General features: G+C 33.4%; 1 protein-coding gene across 2 annotated transcripts in view; it reads right to left on the bottom strand.

The window, feature by feature from the left end:
- Rnf17 (ring finger protein 17) overlaps positions 1-27,887 on the bottom strand; it is a 115,389-nt gene that overhangs the window by 19,315 nt on the left and 68,187 nt on the right. The window contains exons 17-26 of one of the 2 annotated variants that reach the window (XM_046446941.1): positions 27,434-27,549; positions 26,006-26,126; positions 23,053-23,173; positions 15,189-15,416; positions 14,053-14,203; positions 13,786-13,904; positions 8,189-8,291; positions 6,945-7,060; positions 4,551-4,840; positions 1,524-1,687 (exon numbers count right to left, since the gene is read on the bottom strand). In XM_046446941.1, coding sequence (XP_046302897.1) covers positions 1,524-1,687; positions 4,551-4,840; positions 6,945-7,060; positions 8,189-8,291; positions 13,786-13,904; positions 14,053-14,203; positions 15,189-15,416; positions 23,053-23,173; positions 26,006-26,126; positions 27,434-27,549 — 1,529 coding nt within the window. The remainder of the gene's footprint in view (positions 1-1,523; positions 1,688-4,550; positions 4,841-6,944; positions 7,061-8,188; positions 8,292-13,785; positions 13,905-14,052; positions 14,204-15,188; positions 15,417-23,052; positions 23,174-26,005; positions 26,127-27,433; positions 27,550-27,887) is intronic. The other variant, XM_046446951.1, reaches the window with a different exon arrangement.

The raw sequence follows: 27,887 nt of genomic DNA, 5'->3' as shown, positions 1-27,887 counted from the left end.
AAAATACTACTGAATACATTTAAAATAAAACTAAGGTATTATGACATTATGAGAAATTAAATAAATAGTTCACCATCTTATTTATTTGGATTCCATATATGTAAAGCTCATGAAGTGTGATAACTTGATAAAAACTGAACTTCAATTCACTTTTGTAATAAAGAAGAAAAGGTAGGGGTTATCTGAATAACTCAAATGTATGTAAAAAGTGACTCACATGATTATAAACACATTGAAACTGTGGGTATCCAGTTGTTTTAAGTATTCACCCAAAATTTGAAACCATTTTATTTCCATCAAAACCATTACAAATTCGTAGTTCAGCAGAAAAAGTACAAGACAGAAATTTAGAAATTAGTCCAGATTAGGATATAGACTCCAATATGACTACTCACTGACAGGGCAACCTTGGCAAGTCAATGAACTTAAACTTCAATTTTTTCATTAAAATAGGAGTAATAATTTAGTCCAGGACAGTTGTAAAAAATTATAAAATATGAGTTACAGATGTGAAAAAGCTAAAAAAAACCTTAAAATGCTATATAATTATTAAATATCTAACAAAATAAATATCTGACCAAGTAGAAACAAGACTTATTTTTTCCCCCTCACTTGAATTAAAAGTACACATTTCAAGTGTGAAATATCTTCATCAATTTTATTTCCTTACTTATATTCCTTCTCTCCATTTTATTTTTTTGTGGTACTGAGAATTGAACCCAAGGGTGCTCTACCCCTAAGCCACATTCCCAGCCCTTTTAAAATTTTATTTTGAGACAAGGTCTTGCTAAGTTGCCAAAGTTGGCCTCAAACTTGTGATCCTCCCATCTCAGCCTCCTAAATTGCTGGGGATTATAGGTGTGCATGTCTTTGAAGGTACTTTTTTAAAAGATATTTTTAGTTGGAGTTGGACCCAATACCTTTATTAATTTTTATGTGGTGTTGAGGATCGAACCCAGGGCCTCGTATGTGCTAGGCATGTGCTCTACCGCTGAGCCACAATCCCAGCCCCTTTGAAGGTATTTTAATCTATATTTTTATACATTCAGTATTCAATGCATGAAGCTGTTTTTGAAGATTTTGAATGAAATTTGAGTACTACCTCGCTATTATGTAAAGGTGAATTAATCCTTATCCTGAAAGGACTAGTTGGGCCACAAACAAATTTGCAAGGAGATCTAAACACATTGGAAAGCAAGTTTTACTTAATTCCATGTGTGCACACAGGACCACAGATTACAACTAAGTGTTCCAAGGCACAAGAGGTCAAATCCCTACCTGCCTCTGTTCTTCCATTATTCAGGTTATTAAATATATTTGAAAAGAAATCCTTAATACAAATAAAAGCATAATAATACAAATAAAAGCTAATGCATCTAATAACTGTACTCAACAAATACAAGTGTAATGTATCTAATGACTGAATTCAACAAAACGTGCTTTAATCAAATTTTCACATATCAAAAGACTACTTAATGCTACAGCATTTAGCCAGAACAGTTACAAAAGAATATTAAACTTACCCTGATAGTGCCACCTACAACTTCCATTACTTTGCCTCGATACCACATTGTATCTGATCCTCTCACTGCACAGGGTTCTCCCTTTTTCCAGAAATAAGGTTCCAAAAGACCAAGGTATTTTAAATTACTTTGAATTTCATTCATCATTTTTACCAGCTCAAATTCTGAAGAAATTATTAAAAATAGAAAGCATTTAGGAAAAATTTCCTACACTGTTCAAAAAAAAGTCATCACCAATCTTTTAATAACTTCATAACTTAGGTAATATAAGGAATTGAAAATCAGGCTCATAATAAAACTTTCATAAAATCTAACTTGGTCAGTATCTTCTATATGTTTTAAAATGTACTAAGCCCATATAAATAATTATTCTGATTTTTTAATAATATTTTGAGAGTACAAACATCATAAAGAGCTCTAAACCCATGTCAGGTAGGCTAATATAAAAGAACTATCAACTGGAGATGACATTTTGACAGCACAGCTAATAAAACATAATACAAGTTACTTAGATACAATATAATAGTGAAAAGTCTAATTTTATTTTTCCTACAGATTGGCCCACTATTTCCACAGTGACTATATATCCTTATAAGTGGTACCATAGAAGGCAAAGGCTGGAATCAGGTTCTATCCCAGTTCTACATTTTTAATTGTGTGATCTTGAGTAGTTCCTTTACCTCTCCATACACTTCAGTTTATTCTCTGTAAACTAACTATGATAACACCTACCTACATTATCAGCACTGCAGCAGGACCAGATGTAAAGCATCTAGTAATAGTCAACCAGTTTTAGCAATGACTAACATGTCAAGCAAAGCTTCTGGATTAAGTATTATTTTTACTACAGGTCTCAAACACTGTTCATTTCTTTTAGAACAGCCAGTTGCACAGATTTATTCTATTTTCCAGTTAAAAATAGTATTTATAAAGATCAACAAATGAGAGGAAAATGTCAATAAATTCGTAGCTACCACACCCTATTGGCAGGTGGGCCCACGAGTTGAATTAATGGTGTCTAAGCCTGTTAAGTGCTGGAGTCTTAAGAGTTACAGAATATTCCAGATGAGCCCAGGTTGTAATTAAGAAGCATTTGCTTTTAAACTAAGAAGATTTCAGAAAGGACCTCAATTTCAGTTATTTCTTATGGTTTCTTTTCTTATTTCAAATAAATACAAACTTTAGTATTCTTTTTTCATAGAATCTCCAAACTTATATAAATGTCAGGTCTTCTTAAACTTGGAACCATCCTCACTTGGTTAAGTCCCAATATGGGAAAATAAAGGAGATGTAGTAGGCTACATCATTTTATGCTGATTTTGATCTACCAGAAACCTTTAGAAGCTATCTGGCCTTGCTCTTCTTCCATGCTGGGACAGTACTTTGGATGTTCAGAAAAATCACTCAAGTTTCTAAGTCTTAAATTCTGCCAATTACTCGTACCACTGCTGACCTGTGGTTTATCATTGTGGTTCATGTGTGAGAAATCCAAGAATGCTCAGAGGTGAACTAATTAGATTATGAGAGAGGTAACCTAATCAGCAGATCAATCCACTGATATGGGTTAACTGTGTGGTAATTGTAGGTACATAGGGTTGGATGGAGAAGTAGGTCACTATGGGCATTCCTTGAGGTTTATATTTTGTCCCTGGTGAATGAAGCTTTCTCGGTGCTCCTGATTGCCAGGTCCTGAGCTACTTTCTTCTGTACCCTTATGATGTTCTGCCTCACACCTTAAAGGCCCATACTATGGAGGGTGGCTGATTATGAACTGACCTTCTGAAACTATGAGCCAAAATAAACTTTGTTTACACTGTTCATCTCAGGTCTTTTGGTCACAGAAATGCAAAGTTGACTAAAACATTTACAGATGCACAAAAATTTTGGCACCATGGAAGGAGGGAAAATTCAGTGATAGTCCTGATATACCATGATTCTAAAAACCCACTGGTCTTCTGTCAAATATTTAATCACATCCTAACTCCTTTATTGTTATTAAATTTCATTATTCCTATTCTTATAACCAGGCTGGACTCCTTTGTATATAAATGCCTATATTTGTGAGGTTTTAATTTTTTCTTTTGGTACCAGGGAGGGGTGCTTAATCACTGAGCCATATCCCCAGCCCGTTTTTATATTTTACTTGGAGACAGGGTCTTGCTGAGTTGTTTTGGGCTTCACGAAGTTGCTGAGGCTGGCTATGAACTTGTGATCCTCTTGCCTCAGCCTCTCAAGCTGTTGGGGTGACAGACATGCTCCACCATGCCCAGCTGAGGCTCACCTCAGTAACTTAGTGAGACCCTGTCTTAAAATAAAAAATAAAAAGGGATAGGGATATAAAAAGGGCAGTGGTAAAATGCTCCTGGGGGTCAATCCCCAGTACAAAAAAAATGGGGGTATCTACTTATAGTCACTGTTAATATGATCAGCACCCTGTCCCTAACATTAAGCTTGGGAGAAATCCTTTGGGATCCCATCTTCATATGAGAGCTTCCTGTTAGATTTCCCACTTTCAGTGAAGGGGCTTTGTTCTTTACTTCCTTTTTCTTGAACTCTGTGTAGTTATTAGATGAGAAGTTCAAGGTTTTACATCTTGAACACCTTCGTTGGCACATCGTATCTTCTCAAATTCTGATTTTAGAGCTTGATGTATTTTTTATTTTCGTATCAACACAGTAAATGTTAATTTAAAAAGAATTATACATGCATTTTAATGTATTTGGAAGTGTTGTGCAATCTTCCTTAATGGAAATTCTAAATTACTTTCTTATACTGAGAATAGCCCTAATTATAACACATGACATTGCTATTTTAAAATAATAATTAAAAAACTCGAATAAGTTTTATGTGCTAGGCATAAAAAGCACTTTGCCATGTTTTCTATGAAATAATTTAATCCTCCTAACAGCCCTATAAAAAGAGGTTAATTACTTGACCATGTATTCTGGTTGTCACTATCTCACTGGAGAACTTGAGCTGCTAGGACCACTGTTACTGATGAATCCTTTATAACATAAAAGAGCTTACCTGATAATTTAGGTACTACGAATATAGTTCCATCATCACCAATGCAGCTGACTACTGCCTCAAATACTTTCATATTAGGAATAACTGGTGGTTTATAGCACCCAATGGCTCTTGGCTCTGAAATCTGCTCCTTAAATTCAGATACCTTGTGTTCACTGATTGAATCAGTAGCTTTTTTCTCAGAGTCAAAGTTAATTTTAATACACTTAGTGGTAACTATTAAATCTTCTTGTCCCAGGGGGATCTGCAGAGACTTCTCAGATGAATGGCTGTTATTTGATTTATTAATTCTGTAACATCCAAAAAAGAACATATCTAAACAGGAGCAAGTATAAAAATCTGGGGAAAACAATATAAAAATAATCTTTCAAATATATTTAACATTTAAAGAAAATATTTGCTCTTGTCTAGGGTATACTAGTCTAATTTGTTACATGGAAATGAGCATTATTTAAGTTACAGTGAAAGTTATTTTAAGTTATAAATGAGACTAATGAGGAAAAAAGCAGTATAATTTCACTTTAATGTTTTAAAGTACTATCTGATATTTATACACTATTCTTTCATAAAATCTCCTAAGAAGTATATCCTCAGTATTGTACAATGGAGCTAAATTGTGGATTGGGAGTTCAAAGCCAACCTCAGCAAAGAAACAAGGTGCTAAATAAGCATCTCAGTGAGACCCTGTCTCGAAATAAAATACAAAATAGGGTTGGGGATGTGGCTCAGTGGTTGAGTGCCCCTAAGTTCAATCCCCAGTACCCAATCAATCAATCAATCAATCCATAATACCTCCAAGTTGATCCTAGTTTAGTCCATAGTAGAACACACGTAGAACACACATAAAATAATATAAATACAGATCTCTTAAAACAATGACTCAGATACTAGGTATTGGTAGCAATATGCTATTTTCAATTTTGTTTACTTCATGATATCTCTTCCATTTAAAGGAAAAGCATGCTACCGTACAAAAAACTAAAATCACAGAGGCAGTATTAACATTGGTTGCGTTTTAGTAGAATTGCAGTCAAAATTTTGTTCCTTCTAGTTTCCTGTGCTTTTCCTTTAACAGTATTCATAAAGTTATTACTTAATGCCCTCAACTAACTTCTCCCTCTCACTGTCTTAAGATAGCTAGTAGTTTCATTGCTGCTACAGCAGTAAAAAATAATCAAACAACAAAAATTAAAAAAAAACCACCTCAAAATTGGTGACAGACAATGCTAGTAGTATTAACTTGTCTAGAAGTTTTCATTTCAACTCATTTCTTTTGCCAAGGAGTTACTTAAACCTAAAGTATATGAACGAACCCCCAAGAGAAGCACATTAAAGATATAGAGCCTGAGCCTGATGCAGTGGCATGTGCCTATAATCCCAGAGGCTCGGGAGGTTGAGATAAGAGGATTGTGAGTTCAAAGCCAGCCTCAGTAAAAGTGAGGCACTGAGCAACTCAGTGAGACCCTGTCTCCAAATAAAATACAAAATAGGGATGAGGATGTGGCTCAGTGGTTGAGTCGCCTGTGAGTTCAATCCCTGGTACACCTTCCGCTCCCCCTCCAAAAAAATATGTGGAGTCTGTGCGCCAGGGTTCAGGCAACTTAGGTTGAATCTACTGCACCTGGCCAGCTACTGCAGGCCCCATTTTATTTTTGATTTCTTGTTTTCTCTTTCTATTTCATCAGGTAACCACATACATTTTGTGACATGTATGGCACAAAAGTGGCTGCTTGAAACATATCTGCAATTTCAACCTACTTCCACAACTGGAAGGAAGATAAAGGAATAAGCTAGGGTTGTAGTAATATCCCAATCCTTCTCCCTGCGACCCAAAGTTGCTTAAACCTCAAACTTAGACCCAAAAGGATCTTTAAATGTAAATGTTGTTCAATTACTTTTTTGTTATTTGTTTCTATTTTACATAAATATATATTGTATATACCAACTACCATTTCTAACACAAAGCTCAAAGATTTCTGTCTAACCAAAGCATGCCAAGGGGCTCAGTCAGATCTGGTACCTACTATATTTTTGTTCCCTTTTCCTTTGGCTTAGAATGTAAATATCAAAGAAAAAGAGAAAGTACAAAAGCCAGAACATATGCAAGCTGTTTGACCTGAATAGAGAAATAAATAATTCTGAAGAAATTGTTGTCTCCTCAGAGATTAATTTTTAAATTATCTTTAAGAGCAAATAAGATACAATTTAGATTTCTATTTTTCTGAACTAGGGATTGAACCCAGGCCCTTGCACATGCTAGGCTAGTGCTCTACTACTGAGTTACATCCACAGCCCTGCAATTCATATTTGAAAGCACACCTATATAAAAACTTACACAGGTAAATAAGAAGTATCTATCACAAACTGATATCAAAAATTTGAAAAAGTCTGTACCTTCTTTCTCTCAAAGCCAAACCTTTTTTAATCAGATATTTAGAAACATCGACACGCTCTCCTTTTTCATCTCTGCAGAAAATTTTCACAGGTAATGGCCATGTTGTGTTGCTTTCCTGTAGTGATTTAAGAGTACAGTAAATAAAAGACACAAAAGAAAAATATTTTGATAAATAGTGTACTTTTCTCAGGCATTTCTTCTATATTTCTCTAAGCAAGCCAAAGAAGTTTCCCAACTGAGTAAAGATATGTTGATATCTAAATATATCAAGGAAAAATAGCATGGGAAAGATCAATGGGGACAGATATTTGTTTTATGAAATATATGAGGAATATAAATTTTACTGCCAAGGTAAAATTTAACTAAAGAAACGAAAAAAAAGGGAAACAAAATGAAAAAAAAAATTTTCCAACCCAAACGAGGGGGAAAGACACCACCACTTAATATGTTTTTCTATTCCCCTAAACTCTTTGTCAATTATAGAATTAAAATATACTTTCCAAGGTGTGCCTTTTTTCCTACAGAAAGCAAAATATCTACAAGCCATAAATTCTGTTTCATATGGAAAAAGTTATAAAAATGAGGGAATTAGGAGCTCTGTAATAACAGCAGTTCGGTAGGCTGAGGCAGTAGGATCACAGGTTCAAAGCCAGCCTCAGCAAAAGCAAGGTGCTAAGCAACTAGGACTCTGTCTCTAAATAAAATACAAAATAGGGCTGGGGATAGGGCTCAGTGGTTGAGGTCAATCCCTGGTACTCCACAAAAAATTATACACAGAAAAAGTTAACATGGAAAAATGATAAAATTCTGATAATTAATGCAGCAAAACATTTAAATTAGAAAAAATAGGGAATACAAAGAATATTTTTAAATATTCTGAAAAAATAAGTGCTTATTCTCAATTCCATACTCAAAAATATATATTTTATGACTTACAGTGAATTTTGACTTATCTAGAAGCCCAATTTTCCACTTTAATAAAAGAATATTAGAAGACTTCAGAAATATGCTCTAGCATAAACATGTTATATTTTATCATGCAAATTATCAACTTAATATTACTTTATAAATATCTTGATTTATTTATATAATCATTTGTGTATATCTACTATCAAATAGGCATTGTACCTTGAAATAAGACCAACAAAGTTCACTACAAAATCCAAAAAAGCATTTTCTCAAGAAAATTGATGAAAACATTAATGAAATGATTAATCAATATATATCATTTGTAACTGTTAACCTTACTACCCACCTGTAAAGTTATGGTTGCTATCGCTCCAGTGAGGTACAATGAAAGACAGTCACAAGCTGTTGCTGTCCACTTGTCACTCCCACCAGTTGGTCTAAAACAAAAATTAATGACAACTTGTTTTATAACAAATATTATACAATATTGATATATACAAGAAATATTATACATAAGCACATAGTTTGAACCAACTGAATATGTAGTGAGAAATAAATTTGAACATGGATTCATGTTATCTTCACAATTCTTTTCCCTATTTTCATAGCCTTTTGTTCATCCCTCTACTTAGAATCCATGCTACATGCTAACTTATTTATGTATACCTGGTTCTACAGTTTAACTGAAGATATCTAAAAGTCGATAACATTTTAAATATTCTTCATCATTAAATATTCAGGTGTGTGAACGAGATGAGACATCAGGGATGGTGTACTCTTCCATCATCATATTCCCTAACATCTAGCACAGTGCCTGGCACACAGAAAGTGCTCTGGAAATATTTAATAAAACAAAAACAAAAACATTCCTTTGCAATGATGATTATGCTGTCCACTTTGGGAAGTATTCTGTAATTCAGTTTGAATCACTACCCATAAATATGAGCCTCAACAGTTTATAAAATTTTACTTTTAATCGCAGTTTTTAATTGTTGACTTATTGATTCAACAAAATTACTCATATTGATATAGTCATGCAATTTTGAATGACTAGAAATATCATAATTTTGGACAAAAACTAAATGGCAAAATAATGTATACTAAAATATGCTCAATAAAGTTTTAGCAAATAAATGAAAAGCAGGGTATATAACATCATCATTCATTTTAGTTTGCAGAATTAAAACTGAGTGACTTTAGAAGTTTCTAACCATCAAGTCTACCCCCAAGAATAAGGAAGAGATTATATGTAAATTAGGCAGGATCCTAAACATAGTTTCTAAATCCAGAATCTCAATGAACTGAACTTAGTTGATGAATTGAGTAAATAACATGGTCAGTTTTATCATGGTAAATGGTTTATAAAAGTGAACTCACCTGTCAACTGGACATGGGGCTTTATCAAATTGGAGTTGGTAAGTATGCCAACATTTAATTTATTAAGACCAACCAGTGTTATGAGCTAAGAAGCTTAAACTATTAGTAACTCCCAGAATTAGTTATGTTTTAATATTTACAATTGCACTGCCAGGAACAGTGGTGCATGCCTGTAAGCCTGGTGAACTGGTAGGCTTAGGCAGGAGGATCACGTTTGTGGCCAGCCTCAGCAATTTAGCAAGATCCTGTCTCAAAAAATAATAAGGGCTGGGGATGTCGCTCAGTGATAAAAGCACCCCTGGGTTCAATCAATCCCAAGTACTGCCCCTTGCTATTCATGGGGGGTTGATTCCAGGACTCCTGCAGAAACCAAAACCCTAGAGACCACAGCTCCACTTCTTTACGCCATCTTTTAACCTCTGGTTCTAGAAACCCTAATTAAAAATCAATTCTGTGTTTTGTAGTAAATCTGACAGTAATTCTATCTCCAGTGGCAGTGGCAAGATGAATAGTATGCACAAGCCCCTTATGTCAAATGGTATATTATCTAACATACCCCCATATTTACTTTAAACATCTCAAGATGACTTAAAATAGCATGTATAATGTAAATGCTATGCAGCTGTTAGACTGTATTGTTTAGGGAATGAAAAGAAAAAAATCTGTACACGTTCTGTATAGATACTATTTTTTTATAACATTTCAATCTGAAGTTGTGGAACCTGCAGATATGCAGGGCCAACTCTATTATGGTATATATATATTAAAAAATCAGTGTATTATTAAGATTTTCCTATTATTATTTTTTAATGTTAATTTTTTAGTTATAGGCGGACACAATATCTTTATTTTATATTTATGTGGTGCTGAGGATCAAACCCAGTGCCCTCACGAATGCTAGGCTCTACCTCTGAGCCACAACCCCAGCCTCTATTATTATTATTTTTAATGTATTTTTTAGTTGTAGATGGACACAATACCTTTATTTATTTATTAATTTTTATGTGCTGAGGATCGAGCCCAGTGCCTCACACGTGCTAGGCAACCACCCTATCACTGAGCCACAACCCCAGTCCACAACACCTTTATATTTATGTGGTGCTGGGGATTGAACCCAGTGTCTCACAAGTATTCTACCACTGAGCCACAACCCAGCCCTATTATTTATTATTGATACACATAGATATTAGCTTTTGAACATCTGAAGGTATTTACTGTAATACTTAAAAAATTTAGGGATGTGGAATTTCATTTGGGGAAGACAAAAATTTTCAGGAGATGGATGGTGATAAAAGTTATACAGCAATGTGAATTTTAAGATCAGAAAACTGTACACTTAAAAATGGTCAAAAGGGCAAATTTTATGCGATGCCATTTTATTACAATTAAAAAAAACTACAGAAAAAATATTTCTTGGAATAGTAGCAAAACATAGTGGGGCCAGAGTTTCAGTTCTAAATTCAGATCCTGTTTATAATTCTAGCTCAACAATTGAATTGATGTTTTAATTGGATAATAAAATATTTAACCTCTTGAAGATTCAATTTCCTTACCTCTAACACCTTATCTATAGTTTAAGGTATGTTGTGAACATTAAGATTAGGGTTAACAATCATTAGAATTCTTAATGATAACATTATTCTATCCAAGTCCATAAGATACTATTAAAAGGTATGTCAGGAACTGTCTATAAGATTAGGTACAATCAGGAAATTGCTAGAATTCTGTTCAATAACAATATTCTAATTGAACCTAATTTAAGGGAGAAGTGAAAACTAGTAATAGGATTTATATACTATGTAGTCTTGAGTTTTCCAATCCAGGATATTGAAAAAACTTGTAGATATATAATTGTATAGCCACTACCAGTAAATACATAAAATAGAAGTGCTCATAAGGTTGAAGAAATACTCTGTGCAAACAGGTGGACTATAGAAACTACTACTAATAAACTCTTCAAGAACATTAAACATGATGGTCCATGAGTAATCAGAACAGAAAGGGTCACTAGGGTACCCTATTCTAATCTCAATTTTAAATATCAGGTTTTAAAACATACTAAACCAATTTAGACTTATAGATTAACTTTGGACAAGTAATTTAATTTCTTGGTGTCAGTTGCTTCAATCATAATATAGGAATAATAATAGTTCCCATGTCAGTATTGTGAGAACTAAATGAACCAGTATGTGTAAAGCACATTATAAATGTAGACAATGCTGATGTATAGTAACTATACTTCACATATATCTATAATATATCTATATATGTATGTATGTATCTATCTAATATCCAAGGTTTTTGCATGAGGTCCTTGTGGGTAAGATCATAGGCAAGGGAAACCAATATAATTTATTCATTAAAAAAAATCAGATGGGCACAGTGGACATGCCTGTGATCCCAGTGACTTGGGAGGCTGAGGCAGGAGGACTGCAAGTTCAAGGCCAGCCTCAGCAACTTAGTAAGACCCTAAGCAACATAGTGAAACCTTGTTTCAAAATAAAAAATAAAAAAATTTAAATATCACAGAGTTCATTGAAGTTTTTATAGTAATGCTAAAAGGATCTTTAGTTTTTTTTAGTTTTGTGAACAAATTTTTATTATTCCTATTTATATCCATGTCTGTAAAACCTATACATATATATGTGCTTATATGTATATATACATCTTTTAGCCAAATAGTAAGCAAGTGGCTTCAAATTAGGGAGTAAATTCAATACAGTACAAAATTATAAGCTGTCTTAAGTGATTTGGTTAATTTTGAGTAGCACAAAAAAATCACAGGAATTGATGTTAGTAGGTTTCATTAATGATGGAGCTGCTACTCATATGTAAAATGATATCCAGTATTCTAAAGTGAATAGGAGCTAAGATCTATTTAATACAGGTTGTAGACTATTTTGAACTTCCAGAGGGAAGGCCAATTGTTTTGGGCAGCACTATTTCTTCAGTGATTAGTTACTGTGATTTTTGCCAAAAGTCAGAAATTCAAGTTTTAATGTGACATCTATGGTTTAAAAAATGTAAATATTTCAAAATTTAAAAACTATGCTATCAGCCAAATATATGGTTGGATTCTACACATAATGGACTATAACCTATGACACAGAAGTATGCTTTCAAATTTACAAATATAAATTTTTACATTATTAGAGTACTACCTAGGTGTTGAATAATATCAGTATTTGAATTTCAAAACCAATTAGATGAAACATGACAAGAAGAACTATAAATTCTATATTTAGGTAAAAAAAAATCAATTATCTGTGTACATAAAATAGGTTCAAATGAAAAATAGCAAACGCCACTGAGTGGAAGCCCTTCTAAGTAAAAATGCTTAGGAAGGACACTGGGCTTACATTGTTCCTCCAGTTCAGGGCTGGAGCTTTGGCTGCAAATGCTAATCTGTTTCACCTGGCAATACCTTCTTCTCTAATTCTAGTACAGTCAGCAAGTGGACTGATATGCTTGGGCTCTTTTAAAGAATTATCCTTTAGTAAACTGAAAATTCAATGGGATTAAGAGCTGAGATCACTATATTTTTAACTTTTACTCTAATGTGCAGAAGCTTAATGGGAGTTCAATGTGAGATGTTGTCCCTTTGCTCCGTGATTCAATCTGGATCTTTTCTTTCCTTTGCTGCTGTCTTGCTCAAATTAAACTCTATGCCCAGCAGCTTCTCCTCAGTGTATGGTATGGAAAGAAATGTCAGTTTACTCTGAAGAAGTTATACGGTTAAAAAAGGGAACTATGACACATCATAGACTTCTTGATTTTAGTTATGAATTCCACCCTGTATTACTTCCCTTCTCAGATTAGCTTGCATGCTCCCATTAAATACTCTTGCAGATTTCTATTCTCAGAACCTTCAGAATCCCAGTCTGCCTTTCCTCTATCTCCTCCCAAACAAACTGATTACTGAGGGTCTTGGTGCATAGAATTTCCCACCTGCTGATATTTGGGAGGTCATAGGAGTCATTTGTCACCAACTTTTTTTTTTTTTTTTTTTTGCAGATAATCAGTATGCACAGTATTTAGTTTTACTATCCAAGCTGCACTACTTGTATTGTAGGATTCTAGATTAAAAAATTATACTATGACATTTTTCCAGAATCTTTTATAATCTACTTTTTGGTAATATATTTTTAGCTTTCCCTGTAATTCTAAATTTACAAAGTATATTTATTTCTATTTGCTTTTATTGTTCCTCAAAGCTTTTTATATTTGCAGTTTGATTTCTACCTAGATACCATTCATACTCACCTATAATATATTTCCTTAATGTCACTAAATTTATGTGCTCCAAATAGTTATCTTTCCTCCTGTTGACACCTGAGTTAGCTAGATTTTATAAAAATTTCAGGACATGTTAACTAATTTAATACTGATAAGAACCAATTCAAAAAAGAGAAATATTTATTTATTTATTTTTGTGGTGCTGGGGATTGGTCCCAGGGCCTTATGCATGCAAGACAAGCTTTTTACCAACTGAGGAGAAATACTTAAAATGATAACATTCAAGGGATAAAATAAATTTATTCAGCTAAAAACTACCTTATATCGACAAGAGAGCATTCCAAAGATAATCTTCCCATTGTCTTTAGATTTTCTTGAAGTTCTCTTAAACAGTTAATATTCACTACTAGTTCAACACCCACGTCATACAGCAATACCTATGAAAACAGCAATTTTAATATGGAAAGACAACATTTCAAAAACATTTTTGCAAATATTGAAAGCATAACAAAAACTGGATTAAATAACTGCAGTAAAAGTCCAAAAATGCATTCATTTTCACCATTTATTTATAATTGCATTTACCTCTACTAGTGTGTCTGTGACCATCCTGATGATCTGGCCTCTTCGCCACTGATTTTTATCTGGGACCTTAACAGCACAGTGCATATCATTTTCCCATTTAATAGGTTCCCATTCTTTGTTTTCATAAGCAGTTATCATCTTTTCTTCTAAACTATATAAGAATTAAAAATGTTTGACTTTCAAAAGTTAAAAACATTTTTTTTTCTCTGACAACATGTTTTCTACTGTCCCCCTTGGTCATTCCACTTCAGCCAAACTGTTCTTCCCTAAATATACCAAGCATATTTCCACCTCAGGCCACGTAACTAGCTCTTCCCTTTGCCTGAGATAAACTTTCCTTAGATTCTTAGGGGGTTATTCCCTCCTACCTCTTTCAAGGCCCATTTCAAAAGTGAATTTCATGCATCTTTGAGGTTTTCCTTTTAAAAATTACCTTGCTCCCCAAATGCTTTATTTTCTCTATCACCTGTAACATACTTGCAATACTAAGTTTTATTTGTTCATCATCTCTCCCTCTGTTATAATTTAAGCTCCATGACAGCAAAGACCTATATTCTTTACCACTGTTATCCCCAACACCTATATGCACACTGCCATGAGTAGGTGCTCAATAATTTGTGGGGTAAATAAATCCTAATATAGTAAAAATAATTAACAAATATACTATTAAAATTTTTAGTTTAGTTCAAATAATTTTGCTATTTTAATGAAACCATGTCATTTGCAGAAACTAGAGACCATTATGTTAAGTGAAATAAGTCAAACTCAGAAGATCAATGGTCAATTATTTCCTCTTATATGTGGAAGCTAGAGAGGAAAAAGAAAAAGGAAGGTGGTGGGGATGATCTCATTAAAATCAAAGGGAGCTCAATAGAGGAAAGGGACCAAGGGGTGGAGAGTGGGCAGGCAAGTATTGGAAAATGATACCAAACAAATTATACTGTTATACTGTGTGCATGTACAAACATGTAACAACAAATTCCATCATTAATACAACTGTAGTGCACCAATAAAAAATGTGGAAAAAATTAAAATTAAGTAGATAAAAAATTTTTGCTATTTTAAAAATTCTACATTTAAAACTTCTGTTATCTTTGAAACAGTATAGGAAGAATGTTTTCCATATAATAGTATACCTATTAAGTAAGTTTTCTGTTAACAACCACTGAACATAAATCTTCTCAGGAGATATTACATTACAGATATGCACAGGCAATTCCTTATTATAAAGTGACTGGAAATTCTCATTAGGTAGAGATTTTACAGACATAGGACTTAAGTTGTTTACTTCATTTGAAATAATTTCTTCTGGAGAAGGATCCCATACTTCTATATGCTTTTTAGAATTATCTTTGAGGGTACATCTGAAAAATAACAAATGTCAGCAAAAAGAATATAGCAAAACATTCATGTTTGCATTTGCTTAGGCTTAGAGATGAACAAGTTTTAGCAACTTCCAGTTTTGATATTAATAATAACTAAATTTAGTCATTTAAAAAATGTTCTGAACCAACACTAAAGTAAGTACAAGAAGAAAACAAAAACTAAAAATTTAATTTTCTATTTTTAAACACACAGTCACAAATAACAACTTTGCTTATAAGTTCAATGCTTGGCACTGATATTCTGCACTCCAAAGAAACAGAAGAATTCATACTTTGACAACTTGAATATTTATCTTTGACTAAAATATATCAATCCATTTACCACGAAGAATACAAGTTGGAAAATAATTACTATTATCAAAGTACTAAGAAGCAAAATCACTGAATGAAGTGATTTTGATGTAATGTTTAAAAGATTAGACTAACTGTAGATGACTAGATGTTGTTTTTACCTGAATAAACATTGAATTTTTTTCACCATAAGCTTACACTCACCAAGGTTACTAACAATGTTTGTTGTTAAATCCAATGGACAGTTTTCAGTTCTTTCTTGAACTCTCAGCACTAGCTACTCTTTCCCTTCTTTAAATATTATTTTCTTTTGGTTCCTTGTTGTACTTCAGCTTTAAGCTCTTTTGGAACTCTCTTTCTTTCCCATAAGTGATTATTTACATGCTGCACTCCTCCACTTAAATTACATAACCAGGTTTGTCTTCTGAACTCCAGATTGACAGATTTGTTTCCTCCATTCAGCTAATATTTATTGGATATGTACTGTGAGCCAGCAAGCATAGTGCTAGGTATGGCTATGGCAGTGAAGAAAATAGATAGGGTTCTTATCCTCAGAAGATTATAGTAGTCATGCCTTATCCTAGGTGGAAATGTTTCAAGCCCCCAATGGATGGTACCAAGCCAAATATATACTGAATTATAATTTATGAATTTAAATAACAAAATAGAATTTTAACAATATAATAAATTTATTTAAAACATATTATTTCTCAAAGTTTCTGTTTAATACTTTCAGACTGCAGTTAACCACAGATTAACAAACCATGGATAGCAAAACCATGGATGGGGGGACTACTGTATGGTGTTACTAAAAAATTAAGTAAATAATAAATTTTATATAATACAAACAAGAGTTACAAAGGAAAAGAATAAGAACACAGGCCAGCAAAATCTAATGTAGTGTAAGAGTTGGGGCTGATTATCTGATATATCAGTTGAGACTTAAAATAAGTAGGAGTTAGTTAGGTATTCCAGGAACTGAAAGAAAACATGTAGTTTTGATATAGTAAGTCAAAAGAAAATGGTGTGGGATTTGTAGTAGGCAGGGGTCAGACTATTTAGGGAACATTACTTTTATTTTATAAAGGATGGTGGGCATGATATGGTTAAGTGTAGGGAGGCTAAGGCAGGAATATTGCCAAATTCAAGGCCAACTTCAGCAATTTACAAGACTCTCAATTAAAAAATAAAAAGGACCAGGGATGTAGCTCCATGGCTGAGCACCCCTAAGTTCAACTGAAAGGAAGAAAGAGTAGTAGGTTGTGGAAATTCTTTTTCTTTTCTTCTCAGTCCTCAGGCTATCAGGAAAGTCACTCATCAAGGGAAACTCATGTTTTAATTTGAGCATGGGCAATAGACACAGTAAAAACAGTGGGTCAGATAACAGAAATCTGGGTTTGTGAGGGCACCGGGATTCGTTGGGGTTGCTGGAGCACCAGAGGTAGATTTACTCAAATGGAATTTAAGCTTCTGGACCATGAGTGCCCTGGGACGGACCAAAGCAATGTTTTTTTTTTTTTTTTGAAAAATTTCCCAAAGAATAAAAATTTAATTATCTTTCCAATTTTTAAAACTGTTCTAAATGCATAAAATCTAAAATTTACTACCATAACCATTTTAAATGTACATTTCAGGTCATTAAGTAGGTGTATTGTTTTGCATCCATCATCACCATCTCTCTTTTTACCTTGCAAAGCTGAAACTCCTCTATTTATACTCACTAAACACTAACTCACTTCCCATTTCTTCCTACCTCCACAGTCACTGGCAACCACCATTATTTCTTAGACTTAAACTACTATAACCATTCCTTATAAATAGCAACATATAGTATTTGTCTTTTATGTGATGGCTTATTTTAATATAACAAAGGTTCATCTATTATGGTACCGTATATCAGAATTTTTTTTCTTTTTTGTGGTAATAGGATTGAACCTTGGGAGCTTTACCACTGAGCTATATCCCAAATCTTTTTTAATTTTTGTTTTGAGACATGGTCTTGCTACATTGCTGAGGCTGGCCTCAAACTTGTGATCCTCCTGCCTCAGCCTCCTGAGTTGTTGGGATTACACCTGGTTCTGTTTTTTTTTTTTTTAATTTATTTAGTTGTAAATACATATAGTATCTTATTTATTTATTTATTTTTATGTGGTGCTGAGGATCAAACCCAATGCCTCACACATGTCAGGCAAATGCTCTACCACTGAGCTACAGCCCCAGCTCCTGGCTCTTTTTAATTGCTGAATAATATTCTATTTTATTACAAAGTACATTTTGCTTATCTATTCATCTACCAGGACATCTGGGTCACTTCCATGTTTTATCTAATGAAAATAGTGCGATTATAAAAATGAATGTACAAATATCTCTTTGAGACTCTGATTTCAATTCTTTTGAGTATATACCCAGAAGTAGATATGCTGGATCAAATGGGAATTCCATTTTTAATTTTTTGAGGAACTGCCATACTGTTTTCCATAGTGGCTATACCTTTTTACAACATCACCAACAGATACAATTTCTCTACATCCTGAACATTTTTTTCCTAGTAGCCATCCTAATGGATATGAAGTAGTATTTTACAATAGTTTTAATACGCATTTCTCTAATAGTTAGTGATGTTGAGTATTTTTTCATGTGCTTATTGGCCTATTGTATATCTTCTTTAGATAAGGTCTATTTAACTCCTTTGCCCCTTTTTGTATTGAGTGTTCTGTTATTTGAGATTCAGTAGTCTTCTACATATTCTAGATATTAATACTTTAAAAATATATGCTTTGAAAATGTTTTCTCTTATTCTGTGGGTTGCCTTTATATTCTGTAGAGAATACCTTCAGATGTACACAAGTTTTACATTTTCACGAAGTTTAGTTTGTGTTTTTTAAACTGCCTATGCACTTGATTTTCTTTTTTTTAAATTTATGTACTAGGGACTGAACTCAGGGACACTTTCCCACTGAGTGTCCCTGATCCTATTAATTTGTGTACTTCTTTGTATTTTTAAATTTTTTTTGTTATATATGACAGCAGAATGCATTACAAATCACATTACTACTTTTTATTTTTTTAAATAGGGCTTTGAAAGTTGCTTAGGGCCTTGCTAAATTGCTAAGGCTGGTCTTGAACATGGTGAGTTTCCTGCCTCAGTCTCCCAGGTTGCTGGGATTACAGGTGTGTGCCACTCTGCCTGGTTGGGCACTTGATATCAACAAAATCACTGCCGAATCCAGTGTATGAAGCTCTTTGTCCAACATTATCTTTTATTGTTTTAGGTCTTACATTGAGGCCACAGATCCATTTTTAGTTAGTTTTTGTATGTGGTGTTAGGTGAGGGTTCAACTTCATTCTTTTGCATATGGATGTGCATGTTTCCCCCAGCACCTTTTGTTAAAAATTGTTCTTCCCTTACTAAATGATCCTGACACTTTGGTTAAAGATCAACTTACCTATATGACAGTGTTTGTTTCTGGATTCTAGATTCTACTCTGTTCGTCTGTATGTCTATCATTCTGTTGGTCTGACATTGTTTTGATTATAGTAGTTTATAGTAAGTTTTGAAATCACAATGTGTAAAATACTCCATGTTATCCTATTTCAGGATTGTTGTGGCTACTCAGGACCCCTGGAAATTTCATATGAATCTTAGAATGGGTTTTTCTATTTCTGTAAAAAATGTCATTGGGATTCTGATGGGGAACAACACTAATCTTCTGATTACTTAGGTGGGAATGACATCTTAACAATATCAAGTCTTCTAATCTATAAATATAGAATGTCTTTCCATTCATTTGTCTACTTTAATAACTTTCAAAAATGTTTTCTAGTTTTCACTGTATCAATCTTTCACTTTCTTGCTTAATTCTTAAAGTACTTCATTCTTTAGGTGCTATTGTATAAATATGTTTTCTTAATTTTCCTTTTAGATTGCTTACTGTCAGGATGTAAAAATTAAACTAATTTTGTGACTTTGTATCCTCCTATTTTGATCAATTCACTTATTAATTCTAATAGTTTGTAAAGTCTCTTAGGTTTTCTAATATAAGCTCATACCATCTGCATCTCTTCCTTTCCACATTGGATGCCACATTTTTTTTCTTGCCTAACTTTTTGATTATTCATAATCTACGTTCATAAGGGATACTGCCTGTAATTTTCTTTTCTTGTTCTCTTCTTTTCCAGCTCTGGTGTCAGGATAATGCTGGCTTCACGATTTTGGAAGTGTTCCCTTTAATTTTTTTTTTTTAGGAGAATTTGAGAAGGACTGGCATTAATTCTTCTTTAAATATTTGGTAGAATTCAGTAATGAAGCCAAAATATTCTGGGCTTTCATTTGATGGGAGACTTTTTTTAAAAAGCTAATCCGATCTCTTCATTATTGAACTCTTTGGACTCTTTCCTCATGTTTCAAACTTGGAAGGTTATATGTTTTAGGAATTTATCTACTTCTAGATTATCCAATTTGTTGGCATAGTAAGTATAACATGTAAGTTGCTTTATGATCTTTTGTATTTCTCTGATACAGTTATAATGTTCTTTCCTTTATTGAGTTTTCTTTTTGGTGAGTCTGGTTAGTCTGGATAAAAATTTGTTCATTTTGCTTGTCTTTTCAAAAAAATCACTTCTTAGTTTCACTGCTGTTTTAGTCAGCTTTCTATCACTATATGGGAATGTCTGAGAACAAATTAACTTATAAAGAGTAAAGATTTATTTTGCTCACTGTCTTGAAGGTTTCAGTACGTAACTGACTGGTCACAGTGCTTTGGGCCTGTGGCAAAGCAGTACATGATGGCAGGAGTATATGATAGAGTAAAACCACTCATTTCATAGTCAAGAAGCAAAAAAGAGATAGGAAGGGGTTGGAGTATCATAATCCTCTTCAAGGGCACACCCCAATGACCTTTTAACTTCCCACAAGGCACCACCTTCTAAATTTCCACAGCATCTCTCAATAGTGCCACCTTGGGGACTGAAACCTTTAACAAATGGGACTTTTAGAGACATTAAACATCCTATTAATAGCAACTGCTTTTTTTCTACTGTTTTTCTAGTCTCTTTTCATTTATTTCTGCTCTAATTGTTATTATTTCTGCTGATTTTGGGCTTAGTTTGTTCTTTTTCAGGTTCACTGAGGTGAACAGTTAAGTTGTTCTGAGATCTTCCGAAATTTCCCTCTTAGAACTGTTTTTGCTTTGTTTTATAAGTTTTAGTATGTTGTGTTTCCATTTTCATTTGTCTCAGGATATTTTTTTAATTTCCTTTTGATTTCTACTTTGACCCACTAGTGTGCAGGAGTGTGTTTGTACTCACAGAAAGCATTTAAGAACAATTCCCCTACCATTTTTCATTAGGAAGTTATTACCAATCTTTAATAACTTCATAACTTAAATAATATAAAGAATTAAAAACAAGTCCCTTGATAATAGGACTTCCATAAAAATCTAATTCAGTCAATAGCTTTTATGTGTTTCAAACTATATGACTAACAGCATGTAACAATTATTCTGATTTTTTATATATATTTTCTGAGCATAAACATCATAAACCATCATTTGGCTGGTGTTACAAAGTTAAAACTACACTTATCTTACAACCAGCAGTCCAAAAGAAAATAATACATATGTTGACACAAAGACCTGTGCCCAAATGTTTATAGTAGCTTCATTTGTGGAACTGCCCCAAATAGAAATAATCTAAAAGCTCATTAGTTGGTAAATGAATAAATCTGGTGCATCTGTATAATGGAATACTAGTTAGCAATAAAAAGAAACAAACTACTGGTATATGCAATATATATATATGCATATGCAATAGCATGGAAGAATCTCAAAAGTGTTATGCTAAATGAAAGAAGCCAGACACAAAAGGCAGTATACTATATTATTCTGTTTAATGAAGTTGCGGAAAGTCAGAATTATAGAGACAGAAATTAGGTGGTTGCTAAAGGTTACTATAGAGGAAGGGGACTGACTACCAGGGGCATAAGGGAACATGTGACATTCTGTGTCTTTAATTCTTTCTTTTTAGTCCTGGGGATTAAACCCAGGGTACTTCAACTACATCCCTAGCACTTTCTATATTTTGGGGATAGGATCTCACTAAGTTGCTTAGGGCCTTATTATGTTGCCAAGGCTAGTCTCAAATTGACAATCCTCCTACTTCAGACTCCCAAGTCACTGGGATTACAGGCATGCACCACTGCACCCAGTGACATTCTGTATCTTGACTGGGATAACATTTATATGACTCTATATGTTGGTCAAAATCATTTAACTGCATACCTAAACAGTGACATTTTACTACATACCTTTACTACTATGCCTTAATAATTCCGACTTCAAAAAGAAAAAAAACTTAGTTCAATACAGTTTAAATGTTTACTCTCCTTTCTTTTCCTCCTTCACTTGCAATTAGACTGCTAAAAGGATAGGCCTTTCTTCTTCTGCTTCTAGTTCCTCCAGCGTTAGGGTAGGTAGGGAGAGCAAGACCACAGATCATAATACTAACAGGAGTCATAGCAGGTCTCTGTTAGGTGTCCCTGTTATGCCAATAGAAATTATACGTGGGTGATATCAAAATACTGGGTTTCTTTTTTTTTTTTTTAATTTTTTTTTTAATATTTATTTTTTAGTATTTGGCGGACACAACATCTTTGTTTGTATGTGGTGCTGAGGATCGAACCCAGGCCGCACGCCTGCCAGGCGAGCGCGCTACCGCTGGAGCCACATCTCCAGCCCCAATACTGGGTTTCTTAAGGGCTACATATGGAAATTCTTTAGAAGACTCTGCAGAGTCCATTCCTTTTGCAAAAGTTTCTGTTGTGGAAGAATTCTTGGTCTTGACTGCCAAACCTTTATATTCAACCTTACCAGTACTCTGTTCTTCTGCTTCTTGGGTCACCTATACCACTGGTTAATCTTTGATGGTTATGAACAAAATGGTTTAAGCTTAGTTACTTTAAACCCAAACCTAGGAAAATTCACATTTCTCCAAATGGGAATACCACAATGCTTATTCTCTATTTTGCCATATCTTTTCCCAATTCCCTTTCTAAAATAGGTAAAGGGGGCTGCCTAAGCAGACATTCCATTTAGAAATAAAATGCCAGTCTTTTTTCTAAGAAACAACTTTGATCTTGAGAAGCTTTTCTTTGGGTTTTAAAGTTCCTTAGGAATGAGGGTAAAAAGTCATTCTACTTCCTTAGACTAACAGCTCAATTATTTTCCCACTATTTTTTTCTGATGTAGGAACAGGAAATTCCAGTTTGCTTTCTTGTGTTTGAAATTTTACATATGAACTAACAGTAAAAGTTTACCTGTGTACTTACCCTACTTCATAAGATGCTAAGCCTTCTTTCACAAGCTGGTCATTAATACTAGTAGGAGTCATTCCAGGAGCAGCAAAAGAATCAAAAAGCTCAACTAAGAGCACATTATCTTCTAAAATTTCTGTAAAAACACAAAAACTAGTTTGGGGAAAGAAAGAAATACATTGCAAAATAGACTAAATGAGAATTTTTTTAACTGGAAACAATTTCTTTCTTTTTTTGGCATACATGAGATTTCTTGCTGAATATGTCACAGCCTCTGTCTAGAAATTATAGTAGTATTTTGCAGTCATAATGAATTGTCAATGTTACCTGGAGCATATATAAATTAGTAAAAATTCTATTTTAGGTTATTGTATGCCACTGATTCTATAACAAAACCAAATAAGCTTAACCCTTTTGGATTCAGAATAACACAAATTAATATTTACTCAACAGAAATATTCAGTAGTATATTTATACTGTTTTGTGTAATTCAATCAAGTTCCAAAAGCACACAAGTGAATGAAATTTAACTCAGGGCAGTGAGTCATTATTTGTGAAGGTTTACAGCTTTTTTTTCTTTCTTTGTTTTGAGTCTTATTGTGTTGACCAGGTGATCTTCCTGCCTCAGCTTCTTGATAAATACCTGGAATTATAGGCCTGCACCACCACACCTAAGGTTTATAGCTTTTATAAGTATGGTACAAAGTTTAAAATGACAAAAACTCAATCTAGAACTCTCAATTAACTGGAATATTTTTCTTATCTCTTCATGTATTAGGACAAACCATTTAATTTTTCTTTTAGAAAACTAAAATTTGTTACTTGATCGATCTGATTCTTAAACTACAGTAGGAACTAAGGGTATAATTTACATCTTATATGCCTATTTTCTTTATTTATGGTCACAGAAAAGGGAACCTGATAAAGAGGAATTTATTTAGGAAACACACATCTCTAAAATATGCACCGAGATCAATGTATGTCTACAGTTTTTATACAATAGTAGCTAGTAGAAGCTGGTCAGATTGATGATTCCAAAAAATGACAATCATTGCTGGGCATGGGGGCACATGCCTGTAATCTTAGTTACTGGGAAGGCTGAAGCAGGAGGATTACAAGTTTGAGGACACTCTCAGCAACTCAATAAAATCCTTAACAACTAAGCAAGACCTTGTCTCAAAATAGAAAACAAAAGGGATGTAGTGCAGTGGTACAGTGCCCCTGCATTCAATCCCTAGTATAAAAACAAAATCTAAAAAAACCCATATCAGCAATAATATCCTACATTACCCAGTTATAAGAGTACATACATAATAGAAAAATTGTTTCAAGAACTGAAAAAATCAATTCTGGCTACTCTTCAGTGGCCCAGATGAGTTACCTAGAAAAAAAAGGCTAAGCAATGCAAAGTAAACTTTGATCCTTTTACTTTCTATCTCTTATGTCCCTTTAGTTCTTTGGTTTCATACTTCTCATTCATGAAGTTCTTTGTTCCAATAGGGGCAACTTTCTCTGTGTTCTGTACCTTTACCATCTTCCCTGCTTTCCTCCAAATTTAATTTGAATGTCCCTTTCCTTAGAAAGTGACGATATATATATATATATCTCCCATTTTCATCTGTGGTAATTTACTTTATTAGATACGTTCAAAGTCCCAATCTTATCATTGTGCAGGTGAATGGGGAAAGACACTCCTTAAATCAGATTATCTAGATTAATAATTATGTTACAACTAGTGCTAGATGTAATTGGCATACCAAATAAGTAAACAAGAGGAATCCAGAACGAATACTATGTTTTGATGTATTATCCATGGGAAGAGTCTCAAGGAGGGAGCTAAAAACCAATAGAACACAATGTCAAAAGAAAGTTGGAAAGTTATCCAGCTCAAAATGAGTGGAGGCTGCTGAAGGACTAGCAGGCCTTTTAGTTTGTTCATTTCAGAGAAGCCAGATATAAAAATCCTATAGACTAAGGATGCAATTTCTATAATCATATTCCTCTTAAACTCAACTATTTATTCTAAACAATTTCTTGAATTAATACAGTGAATAAATTATCAGAGAAACTCCATCATTTATAAGTTATATAAACTTTAGCAGTTCATTTTTGAGCTTCAATTTTCTCACTAGAACAGGCTAATCATCTTATAATGGAGGGATCATTTAATGGCAGTGTGATAAAAATGAAAAGCAGATGTAATAAAACTATCCTTGAAAGTGCTATAATCAATCCTAAGTAAATATGGTCTTGTGTATCCCCTATAAGGACTCATTGAAATAGTGTTTATTGTAGTTTTGGAATATATCAAAACACATCCCCAATACTCCTGTTCAAAACTCTTGGGGCTAGATCATTTCAGAATTCAAAGTTCCTCAGGCTGAGAAAAGCTACATAGTACACAAACTTCATACTCAGTCAATACCTACCAATGGAGTATGAGGCAGAAGCCCACTGATATTACTACCTTGAAATAGAATGTACAAATATTTACTGCAAAAGAGATAAAGACTATATCTCATATAAATTCAGGATCATATTCTGCCAGAACTAATGTTATAAAATAGTGGACTAATAGCTTTGGGGCTTTGAAGGGGTCATGTCAAGGGTGTCTTGTTTTTTAAGATGAGGTCTTGCTATGTTTCCCAGGCAGACCTTGAACTACTAGGCTCAAGTGATACTCCTGCTTCAACCCTCCAAGTAGCTGAGACTACAGGTATGCACCACCACACTCATCAGAAAAGTGACTTGGTCTTTAGTGGTAATTTTTACCTCAAGGGCCAATTTTAGACTCTAAAGCATGCAGAAAATATAATCTCATTATACAGTCTCAATGTTACTTCTCACTACTCCTCCTCCTCCTCACAGCACATTGAATTTACCCTAAGATATGACAAAAGTTATGTAATGTTAATCTTATTTAAAATAATTTATGATTATATAGTAAATAAAAATGGAAATAACTTACTAATAACTGAACATGTCATAAATTTATCTTGAGCCTTTTCTTCAAATTTTTCTTTAGCTTTTTTGGACCACTGCATCATCCTTTTACATGGCTCAATACGTGCCAGTTTACATTTAATTGCCTGTGCCAAACAAAATTCCGCCATTAAGAAAATAAACTTAATTTCTGGTTATTTTAGAGTTAAAATAAAGTTTTATTTATATGTAGAAAACTAATGTTTATGTAGCTCAGTGCAGTTGATGAAAGTATGTTTGAGGCCCTGGGTTTGATACCAACACTGCAAAAAACAAAAAACAAACAAACAAACAAAAAAAAACCCGAAAAAACCAAAACCTCCCAAAACAAAAAACAATCTTTGTGTCTGAATTTATAAATAATAAAATAAAGGTATCTATAAAAGTACTTTTAAAAAATATTTATTTTTTAGTTGTATTTGGACACAATACCTTTATTTTATTTATTTATATATGGTGCTGAGGATCAAACCCATGGTCTCGCATGTGCTAAGTGAGTGCTCTACCACAATCCTAGCCCTCTATAAAGTACTTCATAAACTGAAATAATTGGAATAAACTGAGTATTTGGACATTAGTTATCCATGTACTTGAATAATAAGCATCTATTTAAAAAGTTAAATAGTCATGATACATTTTGTAAGTGAGAAAAGCAGGCTTTCTAGACTATTTATAGTTTGATTCTATAATTCTTAAAACAACAAAAGATGATGGGCAGTGGTAGAGAACTTGCATAGTACATGTGAGGCACTGGGTTCAATCCTTAGCACCACATAAAAATAAATAAAGGTATTTTTTCTGTCTACAACTGAAAAAAAAAAAAAAAGATGCATCTTACTAGTAGTACATATACCAAAAATGTTGAACAATATTTTTTAGTGATTAACTTCTTTTGCTTACCTGTATTTTCAAGTTTCTTTTTCTATAATATTGCCCATTATTCAAAATGAAGAATACAGCTTACTAACAATTTAATTAACATAGAAGAATATAAATTTAGAAATAATTCAGCTGAGTTTGGTGGTGCATGCCTGTAATCCCAGCAGCTAGGGAGACTGAGGCAGGAGGAACATGAGTTCAAAGCCAGCCTCAGCAAAAGCGTGCGGCTAAGCAACTCAGTGAGACCATGTCTCTAAATAAAATACAAAAAATAGGGCTGGGGATGCGGCTCAGTGTTCAATCCCTGGTACCAAAACAAACAAACAAACAAATAAGAAATAATCCTTCTTATCCTTTTCTAGTCATCAGTTACTACAATCAGTTACTATAGCAATACTTATTTATAGTTCTTATATCAGAAACCATTTATAGACAAAATAGTTATTACCAGAGCATTTCTGTTAAAAACGACTTCAAAAATACTTTCATATTTGTGTTAACATTCCAACTCTAGAGTTCATAACAAGTAGATTACCTTCTCTGGGTGATTCAGAAACTCATCTTTTATTTTACGCATTTCCTTAAGTGTTATTTTTGCAGTATTACCAAAGTCCACATATTTAACTTCAACTTCCCGACGGCCAGGCAATCCTTTAAAAGTTATGAAATCAGAAATTGCAAACTCACAGACTTCTATGTCAATCTAAGTCACTAAGCCTTTAAAGAAATTTTTGGAAGGTTCAAACAGAAGTTTAAATAAAGCCCTATTGCACACTGACCTTTGTGAAATCATTCAAAATATATGGTTGACTTTAGTCTTTCTCAGCACATTATGTAGAGTGGTATTAAACTTGTTGTTATCATTTTCAAATTTAAGGACAAATTTAAGGACAAATATGTCATTTCAATATGGGAACTAGTCCAGCATTCTCTGCTCCAAACAAGTGGAAGCAGGTGGCATAGTATTGGTACTCAAAATAACACTTCAC

This window comes from Marmota monax, unplaced genomic scaffold (genome assembly GCF_021218885.2).
Source record: "Marmota monax isolate L192 unplaced genomic scaffold, Marmota_monax_Labrador192_F-V1.1 WCK01_AAM20220418_F8-fsc00043, whole genome shotgun sequence".
Lineage (NCBI taxonomy): Eukaryota > Metazoa > Chordata > Mammalia > Rodentia > Sciuridae > Marmota > Marmota monax.
The sequence above is the reverse complement of the archived record's forward strand: the minus strand, read 5'-3'. Positions and strand labels throughout refer to the sequence as shown.